The sequence below is a fragment of the Nerophis ophidion genome, linkage group LG13 (assembly GCF_033978795.1).
Source record: "Nerophis ophidion isolate RoL-2023_Sa linkage group LG13, RoL_Noph_v1.0, whole genome shotgun sequence".
In the NCBI taxonomy this organism is placed as follows: Eukaryota; Metazoa; Chordata; class Actinopteri; order Syngnathiformes; family Syngnathidae; genus Nerophis; species Nerophis ophidion.
This window is the reverse complement of record NC_084623.1, coordinates 48,029,798-48,048,020: the sequence shown is the minus strand read 5'-3', so window position 1 is coordinate 48,048,020 and position 18,223 is coordinate 48,029,798. Positions and strand designations below refer to the sequence as shown.

At 39.5% G+C, this 18,223-nt stretch overlaps 1 protein-coding gene across 3 annotated transcripts in view; it reads right to left on the bottom strand.

Annotated features, from left to right (window-relative positions):
* The window catches only part of LOC133564667 (cGMP-dependent 3',5'-cyclic phosphodiesterase), a 495,045-nt gene that overhangs the window by 44,726 nt on the left and 432,096 nt on the right, over positions 1-18,223 (bottom strand). For all 3 annotated transcript variants that reach the window (XM_061919132.1, XM_061919134.1, XM_061919133.1), the window contains exons 8-17: positions 16,319-16,475; positions 12,719-12,771; positions 7,388-7,462; positions 7,265-7,306; positions 5,833-5,901; positions 5,623-5,753; positions 2,006-2,117; positions 1,886-1,925; positions 259-322; positions 26-107 (exon numbers count right to left, since the gene is read on the bottom strand). In XM_061919132.1, coding sequence (XP_061775116.1) covers positions 26-107; positions 259-322; positions 1,886-1,925; positions 2,006-2,117; positions 5,623-5,753; positions 5,833-5,901; positions 7,265-7,306; positions 7,388-7,462; positions 12,719-12,771; positions 16,319-16,475 — 825 coding nt within the window. The remainder of the gene's footprint in view (positions 1-25; positions 108-258; positions 323-1,885; positions 1,926-2,005; positions 2,118-5,622; positions 5,754-5,832; positions 5,902-7,264; positions 7,307-7,387; positions 7,463-12,718; positions 12,772-16,318; positions 16,476-18,223) is intronic.

The window sequence follows — 18,223 nt, the reverse complement described above, 5'->3', positions numbered from 1 at the left end:
CACTGAGTGCTTGGAAATACCGTACCTCTTCGTCACTAACCACACCCCCGTCAAACACCTTGGCCACCAACTCATGGCTGTGACGATCCAGCAGGAACACGGAGCAGCTGAATGTCAGAGAGAGGGGGGAAAAAAAGGGTTTAATGTAAAGCACAAATGTATTCAATTTTTTTTATCAGGTCATTTTTTTTCCAGTCTAAGACCAAACTGGCAAAATATCCTTCTTGCAAACATACGAGCGCCGTTTTCGCCACTTACATCTCCGCGCCGCTGAGGTTCCTGGCCTCCACTATAATTTCCTGTAAGAGCACCGACACGTCGTCTGCGAGAAGACGAGGGAGAGAGGTGAGGGATGGGAGGAAATAAAAAAGCAGAAGGGAAATGACAGCAATTGCAGGACAAGATAAACAAGACAGATAATGTTGGATCGTCTGTACGGCCTGATAAGCTTTGTTGTTACCGGCAGCTTCACAGACGGATGGATGGATTCTGTTTGCGGCCGCAATCAACGCGGCGAAGACTAATTGGACCGATTGTGCTTACTGTTTAAAAAAAAAAGAATTGTTCGCTTTTTTTTCATGCCCTTTTAGTTTTATGGCCCTGGGTGTAATCGCCTTCAGCGCCTGTAATATTTTCCTCCATTACAAGCGTCATTTCATCCATGAGCTGATGGACTTGACACGTGCAAAGTCACCACTTGCAGACCAGCAGGGGTGACGTGCGGACCGATACTGAAATATCCAGACGCCGATACCAGATACTGTATTTATGCGGTGATATGGATCCTCAAATCAAAATACCGATACTTTAGTTATTTGAGGTAATGTCTATCATTAACAGGAACACTGTGTAAAAAAAAAAAAATACTATGTTTTATTCTGGTTGGGGGCGGGGCGTTGTTGTGGGCGTGGTTAAGAGGGGGGAGTATATTTACAGCTATCCATCCATCCATTTTCGGGGCGTTGTTGTGGGCGTGGTTAAGAGGGGGGAGTATATTTACAGCTATCCATCCATCCATTTTCGGGGCGTTGTTGTGGGCGTGGTTAAGAGGGGGGAGTATATTTACAGCTATCCATCCATCCATTTTCGGGGCGTTGTTGTGGGCGTGGTTAAGAGGGGGGAGTATATTTACAGCTAACCATCCATCCATTTTCTACCGCCTATTCCCTTTGGCGTCGCGGTGCCTATCTCAGCTACAATTGGGCGGAAGGCGGTGTACACCCTGGACAAGTCGCCACCTCATCGCAGTATGTGTAGAAATCTTTATTTATAATTGAATCACTTGTTTATTTTTCAACAAGTTTTTAGTTATTTCTATATCTTTTTTTCCAAATAGTTCAAGAAAGACCACTATAAGTGAGCAATATTTTGCACTGTTATACAATTTAATAAATCAGAAACTGATGACATAGTGCTGTACTTTACTTCTTTCTTTTTTTTTTCAACCAAAAATGCTTTGCTCTGATTAGGGGGTACTTGAATTAAAAAAATGTTCACAGGGGGTACATCTCTGAAAAAAGGTTGAGAACCACTGCTCTAAAAGCAGTAGATGTATATATGTGTATATAGATGTACATACAGCTAAATATACTCCTACCCTCTTAACCACGCCCAAAATGGGAGGTTTCAAGGTTGGCAAGTACGCTTATATATAGTTTGTATGTCGTAAGAACCCTGCTTATTGTTGAACCTTGACAGCAAAATGGGAAAACACTAGCACGCACACTTTAATTTATCTGAAATTTTTTCTCACGTATGATGTTTCGTAGATGTGAACGTACAGCAATTTTCAGTACATGCAACTCTTAATACATGAGGCCCCTAGGTCGTGATCATGTGGCTGCATAGAGAGGCAGTGAGAGGCACAGGTGACAGAACAACATACCCAAATGTGTGAATAGGTTCTTGGCCACTTGCAGGAGCGCCTAAGAAAGGGAGAAAAGAAGCTTTTTGGATGGTATATTTATGGATGCACACTGTATACAAGATGGAGAGTGTTCATTACCTGGCACTCCACTTTCAGCTTCTGCTCCTTCTGGAAGGCCAGAGTGGAAGTGAGGACTGTTGAAGTGTAGCAGAAGCAGTGCTGGATGGCGTGCTCGTCCACCTCAGTGTGTCTGTGGACATTGAAGAGACTATTTTTGTGCTTCTTTTAAAAATATACATATATATTTATTTATTCAATTCATAAGGAAATCAGATTACATGTACTGAGAAAACAGACACTTTTTTTTCTTTAAAAAAAAAGAATACAAAAATATACACACATACATACATATATATATATATATATATATATATATATATATATATGTACGTATGTATATATCCATCCATCCATCCATTTTCTACCGCTTATTCCCTTTCGGGGTCGCGGGGGCGCTGGCGCCTATCTCAGCTACAATCGGGCGGAAGGCAGGGTACACCCTGGACAAGTCGCCACCTCATCGCAGGGCCAACACAGATAGACGGACAACATTCACACTCACATTCACACACTAGGGCCAATTTTATATATATATATATATATATATATATGTGTGTGTACGGTATATATACATATATGTATACATACACACACACATATATATATATATATATATATATATATATATATATATATAAACACGCATGCACACACACACACACACACACACACAAGTGAATGCAAAGCATACTTGGTCAACAGCCATACAGGTCACACTGAGGGTGTCCGTATAAACAACTTTAGCACTGTTACAAATATGCGCCACACTGTGAACCCACACCAAACAAGAATGACAAACACATTTCAGGTGAACATCCGCACCGTAACACAACGGAACAAATACCCAGACCCCCATGCAGCACTAACTCTTCCGGGAAACTTCCAGCAAACTGACCAATAATTTACGTTTTATTCATGCATTTTCTCTTGCTACTTGAAGGCTTGAATGTTTGGTTCATTCATTATTGTTATTTTATTTTCAAATTTATTATTAGCCTGTGGAAAAAAATTGATATTTACCTCAGAAGATTGCAAATAGAAAAAAAGGCATTATATTTTTATTTAAATTTTATTTGATATGCCATTGACATTTTTATTATTATTATTATTATCTGAAACTGGATTTTGCATGTCACTAAAGTTATATAAGCCTAGCTTGTTCAATATTTAATGCAAAACTTATTTGAGTCCGCGGATTTGTTCCGTTTAAAATTTTGGCCCACTCTGTATTTGAGTTTGACACCCCTGTTCTATGCAGTCCTGAAGCAGATGAAATCTCAGCGATAGCCTGCAATTCTCACTTCTGGTCTATAGAGGGCACTAGCACATTATCAGGTGAATATAAGCTGGCTCCAGGGCTCTCTTGCCCTGAGCTTGGTCTCATGGCAAAGCTGTGAAGGAGGCAGGAATCATATCAGGACCAAAAAACCGGCCTTAGAATGAGTTAGAGTTCACTCCCACAACTGACTAATGCGTCCGGCATATGCAGCTTTCTCACTTTTTGTGTTTTATCTACTTGTTTTTCCCTGCCACTAGAGAAAATAGCCTTGAAGTACACGGTGCGGTTTGAAGAACAGCAGGACTCCACTTTCAAAGAAAAACCTGCAGCTGCAGGGGCTCACTGCCAATCACGTAAGGCTCTCTCTCTGCAAAGAAAGCGTGTGCCCGCCTAGTGTGGTTTTTACACGCAAGAACTCTACCACTGATTGGACACCACGGAGGCGGGTGGCAAAATTCAAAATACAGCCCGACGGAACTTTAGTTAATACTCTTACCGAGTTTGGAACACATAAAATGAACTGGGCATGCATTCAAGTAAAAAAACGTAAAAGATGTTTGTGGATGACATTCTGACCCAAAAAATTGCATTAGTTTTAAAAGATTGGGATATTTTTTTTCAATGTTAATTTATATTTTACAAGCAACTCATTTAGTAAGATGAATTACGATTAACCCAAACACAAAAGTATGATTATGGTGTTAGTTTATTGCGAACATAGATCTACAGAAGGAAAATGATTCATATGACTCTGTTCATCGAGGTTTACCTGACACAAGAAACGTGACAAATAGTCCACTTTTGCCAACAGGTGGTAGTAGAGGGTCGTATATTTCAAAATGTGCTTTCTGGCAATTCCAACTTTGATCACAGCGTCTGTTGCGAGCGAGAGTGGTGCTTTCCATCATTTTTAGCAGACTCCACTGCAAAATAATTAACCGCTCTCTTCTTCTCATGCGAGATCTTTCCAGGAATGGGGCCATGTGAATCCCTTTCCTACTGTAGTTAAGGGGTGTAAATAGATAAATAAAAAGAAAATAAAGGACATACGAATTGAATTGCGATTCTTACTTGGAATGATGTACATAAAGACATACATGTATACCTATATACATACATACATATACTATATATATATATATATATATACATATATATACATACATATATACATAGATATATATACATAGATATATATATATATACATAGATATATATACATAGATATATATACATACATATATACATAGATATATATACATAGATATATATACATACATATATACATAGATATATATATATACATATACACATGCATATATAGATATGTATATATACGTATATGCATACATATACATATATGCATACATATATATACACATGCATACATACATATACGCACATGCATACATATATGCATACATAAATATGTATGCATATGTATATTACGGAGACATACATATACACATACAAATATACATATATACATACATACATACATGTATACATACATACATTTACATATATATATCATACATACATATATACATTCACACATATATATAACATACATACATATATACATTCACACACACATATATACATATATATACATACATACATATGTATGCATATGTATATTACGGAGACATACATATACACGCATAAATATTCATATATACATACACGCATACATATATACATACATACATTTACATATATATATCATACATACATATATACATTCACACATATATATATCATACATACGTATATACATTCACACACACATACATATATATATATATATCATACATACGTATATACATTCACACACACACACACACACACACACACACACACACACACACACACACACACACACACACACACACACACACACACACATATATTTATATAAGGCAACACTGGCAAATTTAGTAATAAAAAGTACAACTAAGATACAACCTACAATCAAACAGCTTGGTGTGTAATTTGCACAATACTTAAAGTATTAACATTTTTAAGGCGCAACAAAAGACTCGCCAGCAAAGTGGTGAACTGACTAATCGAGACTCGGAAATGTGATCATAAATCATGATCACATTTTAAATGTAACAATGAAAAAATAAGATTTTATCATCAAAAACAATAAATATTTATGAACACACACAACAATACCCAAAACTGGTACCCTTGTGTCCCAGTATCGATTCCCAGGTACCGGGAATTGGTATCATATCAGTTCAAATGTGAACAGGACCCATCACCAGTCACCCCAGTGCAATGTTTTCTCAGACGCCCCCTCCGTAGACCATGCATTCATGTAAATAATCTTAATTTGAAGTAAACATACCTCTGTCCACCCTGCTTGTTGAAGGCGCAAGCGAGTGCCACCACCTGGCCCGTGGCCCTGCTCACCACCGGCACACACAGCATGGAGGAGATCTCGCAGCCCAACATGCTGGACAGCTGCCTGCGCTCCTCCTGACAAGCAAGGACAATTGAACAGCGTGCACACGGAACAGAACGGCCGTGACATCCACCAGAAATAGATTCCCCTTACGGCGCTGATGTCTTGAAGAGAAATTGACTTCTTCTTCTCCACGACCTGACCAAAACGTCCAAACATCAGCTGCACACAAGAGGGAAGATGATAGACAGGTTGAGTGAAAGAGGAAAAATAAGCAGTGTCCAACCCTCTGGAGGTTTAAAGAGGTAGAACTTTAAAGTAGCAGTTGAGTGGGAAAATCAAGTTGCCTCTATATTGAAGCTATTATCATATATATTTGATTTATGACACCTAAAGACTTTCTAAGTTAGCGAATAAATAGAGGAGGAACCACAGATCCCTTCCCCATCAACAACAATGCTAATCAAACAAACTTTGTGAGCGCCAACGATGATTATTTTGGGAGCGAATAATCCAGAACCAAATATTTTTGAGCCCGAACACAAAGAGGATGAACGGCAAGTTTTAGAAGCCGATTGCTAAACAGATGTTGGTTTATTGTGACACTATGTGCAAAACATTAAAAACTAACCATAATAAAACAAACACTTACTGTACAATCTCCACTCTCGCTGGAATGCCGACCGACGGGATGCTCACATAATTCCGTTTAAATGAAGAATCAATCGCAATCCTCATGAAGGGTTAAAAAAAGCATTTGCTCACTGCTATTAATGCGTCGCTCAAATAGTCCAGATAGAACAACAAATCCCTTCCCTATCAACAACAATGCTAATCAAACAGATTTTGTTAGCGCCAACAACAATGTTTTTGGGAAAAATTATGATCCAAAAGCAAATCATTTTGAGCCCGGACACAAAGAGACGATGAACGGCAAGTTTTAGAAGCAGAGTGCTAAACAGGTGTTGGCTTATTGTGACACCAGGTGCTAAATATACAAACTAACCATAATAAAACAAACACTTACTGTACAATATCCACTCTCGGTGGGATGCCGACTGACGGGATGCTCACATAATCCTGTTTGGATGAAGAATCAATCGCAATCCTCACGAAGGGTTAAAAAAAGCATTCGCTCACTGCTATCAATGCGCCGCTCAAATAGTCCAGATAGAACAACAGATCCCTTCCCCATCAACAACAATGCTAATCAAACAGACTTTGTTTGCGCCAAAAACAACGTTTTTGGGAGAAATTATGATCCAGAAGCAAATATTTTTGAGCCCGAACACAAAGAGGATGAACGGCAAGTTTTAGAAGCCGAGGGCTAAACAGACACTGGCTTATTGTGACACTAGGTACTAAACACACAAATTAACCATAATAAAATAAACACTTACTGTACAATCTCCACTCTCGCTGGGATGCTGACCGACGGGAAGCTCATATAATTTTGTTTAGATGAAGAATCAATCGCAATTCTCACAAAGTGTTAAAAAAAAAATTAACACTACTAGCGCTGTGAGCGCCAACAACAATGTTTTTAGGAGAAAGACACAAAGACAGAAATATTTGTTGGCCTCACCGGGAAACTGATCTCTTCCTCCAGGACTTTGTCTCCAACGACCTGATAGTGGCAGATGTAAGTTCAGTGTGGTTCAGGCATAAACAATCGGGCAGAGTTTTATTTGTGAGATTAGGAACGTACCTGGCAGAAAAGCTGGTGGTTGTCCTCGGACACTAAGAGCAGACAACAACACTGCGACTGAGTCTGCTGTTGCAGCTGTGTTGAGAGACACACAACATAAACCTGATATTGTATTGATTTGGCGTAACCAAAATAAAAAAACAAAAAAAGGGTTCAATGTATGGTATCTTCTCGCGTCTGAGTTAGGTAAGGGATTAATCTTTTTGCAACTCAGTCTGCTGAAAATGATGAAAAGTGCTACTCTACATGGGTCAAAGATGGAATTGCCACAAAACCCATTTTATGATTTACAACAGTCAGGCGGCTAAAGCGGATAACGCAGCCCTCAGTGTGTGAAGGATATCACCACATGGGCTCCGGAACACTTCAGAAAAGCACTGTCAGTAACTACAGTCCGTCGCTACATGTGTAAGATCAAGTTATCATGCGTAACGAAAACCATTTATCAACAACACCCAGACACGCTGCCAGCTTAGCTGGGCCCGAGCTAATCTAAGATGGTACATATAATTATATATATACCGTTTTTCCTTGAATTGCCGCAGGGCATATAGTATGCGCCTGCCTTGAATTACTGCCGGGTCAAACTCGCTTCGCAAAATAATTAGCGCATGCTTAGTATAACCGCCTGGTCAAACTCGTGACGTCCCGAGTGACACTTCCTCTGTCATCATTTTCAAAATGGAGGAGGCTGATTTCAATACAGGTTTTTTAAAATCACATAAAGGGAAGAAGATTAAGAGCTATTCAGTAGGATTTAAGGTCCAAGCTTACATCACACTCAAATTTTTACTGCATGCCTTTGGTAAGCGCAGGAGTGAGAAGAGGTTTTAAATTAATTAGCGCCCCGGCGGCAATTCAAGGAAATACGGTATGTGTGTTTATATATATGTATATATATGTATATATATATATATATATATATATATATATATATATATATATATATATATATATATATATATATATATATATATATATATATATATATATATATATATATATATATATATATATATATATATATATATATATATATATATAGGGGCTTCACGGTGGCAGAGGGGTTAGTGCGTCTGCCTCACAATACGAAGGTCCTGCAGTCCTGGGTTCAAATCCAGGCTCGGGATCTTTCTGTGTGGAGTTTGCATGTTCTCCCCGTGAATGCGTGGGTTCCCTCCGGGTACTCCGGCTTCCTCCCATCTCCAAAGACATGCACCTGGGGATAGGTTGATTGGCAACACTAAATTGGCCCTAGTGTGTGAATGTGAGTGTGAATGTTGTCTGTCTATCTGTCTTGGCCCTGCGATGAGGTGGCGACTTGTCCAGGGTGTACCCCGCCTTCCGCCCGATTGTAGCTGAGATAGGCGCCAGCGCCCCCCGCGACCCCGAAAGAGAATAAGCGGTAGAAAATGAATGGATGGATGGAGATATATATATGTATATATATATATATATATATATATATATATGTATATATATATATATATATATATATATATATATATATATATATATATATATATATATATACAGTTAATGTTATTTGAAGTCCCCATATAGTACATTTCCTGCCTGTAATCCACAGTTATGACTGCTGGACAATAACAAACGCCAAACACAGCCAACGCACTAATCCCCCAATAACACAACACGTACAAACAAGTACACAACTGTGACATACACACAAACATATAACAAAGCCGCCCCCCCTTTCATTTTCCCAAATACCTTTATAATCCCATAAGAGTCGCCCGAAGCTCTCGCCACCAAAATGATGATTCTTTGGAATCAAAAAAACTCCCGCTGCTGCGTCTCCTTTCCCCGCAACCCTAACTCTCAAAACGTAACCAGGAGAAAACAAGCCTTGGTGCTTTCAACCACCTCCGACCTTTTGCAACTCTGCCATCTTTCTTATCCTTAAGAGGCAGCAGGAATGTAACATGAAAAGCTGACCTTTTTTTTTTTACTCTAACATCTTTTGTCCTCATCTAAAAAGAAAATGCAGTCAGGTTTTAGTACACCGACCGGTCACATTTTCCGACTGTTTGTCATCTGCCAACAGATTTAAAGAGTTTTGATTGATTGATTGATTGAAACTTTAATTAGTAGATTGCACAGTACAGTACATATTCCGTACAATTGACCACTAAATGGTAACACCCGAATAAGTTTTTCAACTTGTTTAAGTCGGGGTCCACGTTAATCAATTCATGGTAAAGGAGCCCCTCTCTTGGTCAGTTCAGTGTGTTTTGAACCCCGTCTCCGTTCAAGTGTACAGTGTATGAAGACTATTGATATCGGTCCGATATCTCCAACAAAACAACATACAGTACAGGCCAAAAGTTTGGACATACCTTCTCATTTCAATGTGTTTTCTTTATTTCCATTAGTATTTGCATTGTAGATCAGACCTTGGCAAATGAAGGCCCGGGGGCCACATGCGTCCTGTCGAGCTTTTCAACCTGGCCCACCGGACATTCCCCAATTTATCTTTTTTTGATCGTGCGTCTGCCTCACAATACGAAAGTCCTGCAGTCCTGGGTTCAAATCCAGGCTCGGGATCTTTCTGTGTGGAGTTTGCATGTTCTCCCCGTGAATGCGTGGGTTCCCTCCGGGTACTCCGGCTTCCTCCCACTTCCAAAGACATGCACCTGGGGATAGGTTGATTGGCAACACTAAATGGTCCCTAGTGTGTGAATGTGAGTGTGAATGTTGTCTGTCTATCTGTGTTGGCCCTGTGATGAGGTGGCGACTTGTCCAGGGTGTACCCCGCCTTCCGCCCGATTGTAGCTGAGATAGGCGCCAGCGCCCCCCGCGACCCCGAAAGGGAATAAGCGGTAGAAAATGGATGGATGGATGGATGATCTTTAAATGCAAAGTGTAGCTGCCTTTATGATGTGCAGTGATGTTTTCTAATGACCGTACGTCTTGAACTATACAAAGTACATTGTAGTTACTATGGTAAACTAATTAGTTACTATGGTAATGTAAGTCACAGCAGCTCAGACGAGGCACCAAGCAGTGTGGGTGGGGAGCGTTTCCACAGAGCGGCCTGAAATGTGGGTGACAGGGACTGATGCGGAAGTAGATTTTTACAACAATGTTCTACAAAAAAGTGATATTATATCAGACTGTAGGTGGGTTTTATACCCTTCATATTCATATTTCGCCGTGTTTGTTGCATTTTTGTTGTGTTTCGCTTGACTGTAAATAATGTGGATGGAGAGGGAGTGTGACGTTCATATGTTGTCAATATTCAGTGTTTTATCCTTCATAGTTATTAATGTAAATCCCACATTCCGGGTGTCTCATTCAGTAGAACATTTTTAAATTCCATTCCATTACCTAAGGCGGTTTGGTCTGTCATAATGTTTTTAGCATTCAATCAGGCATTATTGTGAGTTTTTGTATGTGGGGCGGCATAGCTCTGTTGGTAGAGTGGCCGTGCCAGCAACTTGAGGGTTGCAGGTTCGATTCCCGCTTCCGCCATCCTAGTCACTGCCGTTGTGTCCTTGAGCAAGACACTTTACCCACCTGCTCCCAGTGCCACCCACACTGGTTTGAATGTAACTTAGATATTGGGTTTCACTATGTAAAGCGCTTTGAGTCACTCGAGAAAAGCGTTATATAAATATAATTCACTTCACAAAATAGGAATTAAACACATATTGTACAGCAGATTGTCACAGTTTATATATGTGTGTGTGTGCGTGCATATATATATAATGCGTGGGTTCCCTCCGGGTTCTCCGGCTTCCTCCCACTTCCAAAGACATGCACCTGGGGATAGGTTGATTGGCAAGACTAAATTGGCCCTAGTGTGTGAATGTGAGTGTGAATGTTGTCTGTCTATCTGTGTTGGCCCTGCGATGAGTTGGCGACTTGTCCAGGGTGTACCCCGCCTTCCGCCCGATTGTAGCTGAGATAGGTGCCAGCGCCCCCCGCGACCGCAAAGGGAATAAGCGGTAGAAAATGAATGGATATATATATATATATATATATATATATATATATATATATATATATCTACATATAGATATATATATACATCTATATATAGATATCTATATATCTATATATAGATATATATATATATATATATAATATAAATACATAGATAGATACATTTGTAAACAGGGAATATCCAAATAAAGGAGGAGATGTCATGATCCACTGCTTGGATCATGTCATATTCGGGTTTTGGTTCCGTTTTGTATCTCATCTTGTTAGTATTTGACTTCCTTAGTTCCTGGTGGCACTTCCTGTTTTGTTCTGTTGTCATAGTTACGTATTAGTATCACCTGCCTCTTGTTTTTTACGCGCACCTGCTTTGTAATTACTCCCCTTATTTAAGCCTGCCTTTTCCGTTACTCATCCTCGCATCCTAGTTTCTGTTCCGTGCAACAGGTGACGAGACTGTTTCCCAATTGTGGTAAAAAAAACTATTTCTTGTATTTGCTCGCTTCCGTGCTATGCTTCTTTTGTTTGTTGGCTAGCTCACATGCTAGCGCTTTTAGTTCTTCTAGCTCCCGTTTTTGCCTTTCGTGCCTTGTGCAAGTGTTTCTGTTCTTAGTCTGTTTTGTTAGTGTAAATAAATCATCATTTCCTACCTTCACGCTGTGTCCATATCCGACTGCATCCCTGAGAGAACGTACCCGCACATCGATGCCAGCTAACCGTCACAGGATATGTGAACCTTTTTTTGTTCGAGCGTAATGACACTGTACAAGGGTACAGATGTACACGTTTCTCCTCACTGAGCCAAAATGAACTCTGTCTCTCTTTGATTCCTTGCTTCTTGTCTGTTTTAATAGATGTCGTCGATGTTTAAACCTGACAGTGTGAAGTGAAGTGAATTATATTTATATAGCGCTTTTTCTCTAGTGACTCAAAGCGCTTTACACAGTGAAACCCAATATCTAAGTTACATTTAAACCAGTGTAGGTGGCACTGGGAGCAGGTGGGTAAAGTGCCTTGCCCAAGGAGACAACGGTAGTGACTAGGATGGCGGCAGCGGGAATCGAACCTAGAACCCTCGAGTTGCTGGCACGGCCACTCTATCAACCGAGCTATACCGCCCCGACTGGGGGGTTTAACTATCCTCTTCAGCTGCCAGATGGCAGTAGAATGTGTTTGTGGCAATTCCAACTTTCACCATGGAATCAGTTGCTATGTAGAGTGGCGCTTTCCATCATTTTCACTAGGCTGCATTGCAAAATGATTATCCACCCAGGGATGGGGGCCATAAGACTCCCTTCCAACTGTTGTATTTCACTCGTTTAGTGTGTGTGCGCATGTGGGAGAGTATGACAGATCTCAGGCACTTACATAATTGATGACTTTGAGCTGGAGAGAGGCTGCATCCAGGTCATAAAGCTCACCTGGAAGACAGGATGGAGAGGGACAGTGATGACTGCGAAACGAGAGGAGAAAGGGCAAAAAAAAAAAAGACATTGAGAGACAGGAATGCAGAACATGGAGACAAGTCGACGGAAAAGCAATCCACAGGGACATGCTTTGTGACAGAGAGGTCAGGGAGAGGCGACCAAGAACCAGCAAACGCGGGCTGCAATAATGACGACAAGACAGGTGAAACGTTGCTGTCAAGATTAAAAAAAGAAGGAAAAGGGGAGGCCGAAAGACAAGACGCGAGGCCAGGCGCAGGCTGGGAAGAAACCACGGGGGCACACTTGTTTGTTGACAATCATAGAGGAGTAAATAAAGCGGACTAGGGCTGGGCATTAGCAAGTCCGGTTTCATTATGCATTAAAAATTCAGTAGTCCCCATGTCAGTGGTTCTCAACGCCACCTCAGGGAAAAACTCGGGCCTCCAAGTACCGCCAGAACGACCGACATTAAACTGCAGTAGCGCAGCAGGCCTAAGTATCCATTAAAAACAAAGCGAAGGTTTTATTTAAGAAGTATATTTATTTTTCAGCCACTGTGACTTTACACACAGTTTGAATAGTAACACTGTGTTTGAGTATTGGAAACTAAAACACAACTCACATGCACACTTACTGTAGTTTATCAGCTACACAGTGCGGTAGAGCGGAATATATGTTAGGTCAGGAAAAAATATGTCTAATTTAAACTCCCCTGAAGAGCAGGTAAACCTGCGAAACAGGCTTGTAGATGACATATATATATATTAGGGGTGTGGGAAAAAATCTATTCGAATTTGAATCGCGATCCTCACGTTGTGCAATTCAGAATCGATTCTCATTTTTTTTAAATCTATTTTATTTTTATCAATCCAACAAAACAATACATAGCAATACCATAACAATGCAATCTAATTCCAAAACCAAACCTGACCCAGCAACACTCAGAACTGCTATAAACAGAGCAATCGAGAGAAGACACAAACACGACACAGAACAAACCAAAAGTAGTGAAACAAAAATGAATATTATCAACAACAGTATCAATATTAGTTATAATTTCAGCATAGCAGTGATTAAAAATCCCTCATTGACATTATCATTAGACATTTATAAAAATAGATAAACAGTGGCTTACACTTGCATGGCATCTCATAAGCTTGACAACACACTGTGTCCAATGTTTTCACAAAGATAAAATAAGTCATATTTTTGGTTCGTTTAATAGTTAAAACAAATTTACATTATTGCAATCAGTTGATAAAACATTGTCCTTTACAATCATAAAAGCCTTTTACAAAAATCTGCTACTCTGCTAGCATGTCAGCAGACTGGGTCCTGCTGAAATCCTATGTATTGAATGAATAGAGAATCCTTTTAAATCGGGAAAAAAATCGTTTTTGAATCGACAATCGTGTTGAATTGAAAAAAAAAAAAATCGATTTTGAATCGAATCTTGGGACACCCAAAGATTCGTAGCCCTAATATATATGCTGTGATTTTTTGGGCATATTGCCAAATTAATTAAAATAAATACAGATAAGAGAATATTTCACTTAAATGTTGTTTCCAAATACAATATTAGTATTAGAAGTCCAGGAAGCTCTGTTACTTTGTAAAAGTCTCCTCTTAAAAGCCTATTCAGCCACCCATCCAGCCATCCATTTCCTACCACTTGTCCCGTACGGGGTCTCCATCCATCCATTTTTCTACCGCTTATTCCCTTTTGGGGTAGCGGGGGGCGCTGGCGCCTATCTCAGCTACAATCGGGCGGAAGGCGGGGTACACCCTGGACAAGTCGCCACCTCATCGCAGGGCCAACACAGATAGACAGACAACATTCACACTCACATTCACACACTAGGGCCAATTTAGTGTTGCCAATCAACCTATCCCCAGGTGCATGTCTTTGGAAGTGGGAGGAAGCCGGAGTACCCGGAGGGAACCCACGCATTCACGGGGAGAACATGCAAACTCCACACAGAAAGATCCCGAGCCTGGATTTGAACCCAGGACTGCAGGAACTTCGTATTGTGAGGCAGACGCACTAACCCGTACGGGGTCTCATCTCTCATAATTTTGCCACCTCTTTAATAATGACACACTTACAATCCATAGTCATGGTGGAAATGTTGCTTGAAACTAAGACACTAGCCTACAGTAGGAAAGCCATTCATATGGACCCATTCATGGCGGTTTACCTGACACATGAAACGTGACGAACTTGGGGGGTGGGGTCCAGTAAAATGTTTTTTGTGGCAATTCCATCTTTGACCAAAGCGTCAGTTGCGATGCAGAATGCCGCTTTTCGTCATTTTCAGCAAACTGCATTGCAAAATGCTTAAACCCCCCTCCCCCCGCCTTCCTCTCGCGCGAGATCCACAAAAAAACAGGGCCATATGAATCCCTACCCTGCCGGGAAGTCCACATTTTTCCCACTAAGTGCCGCAGACTGACAAATTAAAGCATTCCGGGCCCGTTTTGATGTTTTTAATTTAAAAAAACAATGCAATATATATTGTAACCCTGAGTGCTCCCCTCAATTTTGGTATATGTTAAAGATCCTAGGGACCCAAAATGTATTTCAGTGTTAAAAATGAGTCATATATTGATATATATTTATTTTACTTTCAACACTTAAATATTTATAGATCAAAGAACTGTCGACACTTTCATATTTGTTCCTTTCTATACAGTACATACTGTTACACTATTTGATCTTGCACTGGTACTGTATTTGACTACTGTACTGATACTTCTTCCATAACTTCTGTGACTTATTGTGCAACTTAATTGTCTTGTAATTAATGTACATCAGAGCTATTCAATTTGTTTGTATTTTTTTGTATTTAGTGTATTAGATTCTGCAACTAGTGTTTGGATCCCACTGTACGCAATACCTGAAGAGCATGGAAAAAAGCATTTTACTGTGGTGTAGTCTGCATGTGACAAATAAAACTTGAACCTTGAAATATCTGTTGCCATAAAGTTGTATTTTTTTCAATCTTTTTTTTTTTTACCCAACAAAAAATATGTTTTTTTACCCAACAAAAATACACACTTTGTGGGGCGCAACATAGCATAGTCAGATCACCAAATGATTCCCGAGCGTGGCGCACGCTGCTGCTCACTGCTCCCTTCACCTCAATCTTTTATGCGCCCCCCTCTTTTTTTTTTACCCATCAAAAAACATGTTTTTTTACCCAACAAAAAACACTTTGTAGGGCGCAACATAGCACATTCAGCTTCCTGGAAAGAGCTACTTCCTCGTTAGACATCATACCACAGCACTGCCATCTAACGTCTTGGAGGTGCAACTGCATTGTGTAACAACTTGACAGCTCATTTTGAAATAATACATACAAATTTATAGTTTAAATTTATTAACCCACAAAACTACCGAAAATTAGTACCGTCGAGTGCTCGTATCGATTCCCAGGTACCGGGAATTTGTACCGTATCGGTTAAAATCATGACACAAATTCCCAGATCTGTGAATCAGCAGGTCGTCACATATCAGAGGTGTGCGTGTGCGTTTACGTACCGCAGAGTTGTAGGATGTTGTGGTCCAACTCGCAGTAGTCCTGCTCAGAGACGTTGAGTTGCAGCAGTGCATTGTGGGACTGGATCGGCGAGGGGCTCAGGGGGGGCCTCTGGTAGGACGCCTGAACAAGCTGGACGCGCACACATGCCACCGACACCTGTGTGACGTCACGCACACGCACACACACACACACACACACACACACACACGAGTAGGGATGTATATTGTTAGGATTGTATCAATACTGATACCAGTATCGATATTCCTTATATGTCTGCTACATATTAACATGAGCTTTGAGTCATGACAAATAAGGAAGCAACACCACACAAAAGTTTGTAACACAACAATATTTCCTCCGTAAAATTTCCTCAAAATCACGCACGCTGTTTCAGTTTCAAATGAACGCAGTTTACTCACGACTGCGTTTTTGTCAACCGTCCTCTTAGCGATCCGTCTATCCACAGGCCAATGTGAATCCACTCTTGAAAATTTTAAGTAGTATGATAATTCATAAAATTGCTTACAAATTACACTTGCTTTATTGAGTCCTTTTATTTACATGATACAAAAGACACACACACACACACACACACACACTGGTAGCTGTCAGCACTCAACATGGCTTCCGGTCCGTCACTCAAATACGTCCGTGTGCAACATAAACACAAATATCAATTCCTATTGTTACAAAATGGACACCCTCATTAATTGATTGTATTTATTTATATATTTGATATGATATATCATGTAAACCAGGGGTGTCCAAAGTGCGGCCCGCGGGTAATTTTTCAATGGCCCCACGGCACATTAAAAGAATACAATTGAAAAAAATTTAAAACATAAATAGTGGTATAAAAGAACAAACAGGTAAAATGTAACAATACATTTTTGCAATGCTTACTCTTATAACACAAAGGTGCAATGCAGGCTGTTTCTTTCTTTAAAAAATAATAATGAATCAAAATCAATGTCATTTTGAATTATTGACCTATTCAAGGCTTCGATTACGTCACATTTAATATTCCACTTTGAGATATTTTTGGGGGAAAATGTTGCATATTTTGTGTTTTGCCATATAAAAAACTGAGCTGTTTTTTTAAAGAAGGGCCTAAAACAAACAAACACCACATAAACAACAATAACACTTAAAATTGACGGATATATCTAAAGTGGATCTTGAGATTATTGTGCTATAAGTAAACAGTAAAAAAAATGTATAATTTATTTTTTAACACTATAATAAGTAGGACACTTTAGGATCCCCAATTATTTTAGTGTAATTTGTTTTTAAGTGTCATTGCTCAAAAAATAATAGTGAATCAAAATCCAAAATTGAGGCTCCAATTATTATATAATCTGAAATATTCCACCTAAAAAAGTTATTGGGTGAAAATATTGCATATTTTGTGTTTTTTCCTTTTTTTTTCTTCTAATGTTGATCTAGAGATTTAAAACTTGCATAAAAATAAAAATTATAATACTGAATAATGACACATTTTTTATATTTTTTATGGATCAAAACCCTTTGGGGTCCCTGGGATCATAACTGAGTGGAGGCCTAAATGTATATTTTTTATACATATATTGTATTGGTTTTTAAAATAAAAATTATAAAAATGGCCCCTGCTTGCTCCGATTTTTCAGTGTACGGCCCTCAGTGGAAAAAGTTTGGACACCCCTGATGTAAACAGTATGTTTACATACATGCCATGTATAAATATCATTTGCAGCTGAGTATGATTTTAATGAATAGAAACACAGTGAAGGATATGTGTGGTCTTTACAAGAAAATAACTTAAACACTTTGAAAAAAACAGGTGTTAATAAAATACTTCCCTGCACTGAGATATTACACACAAAAAAAATGTTGGGTTAAAAAAATAACCCAATTTAAACCCAACT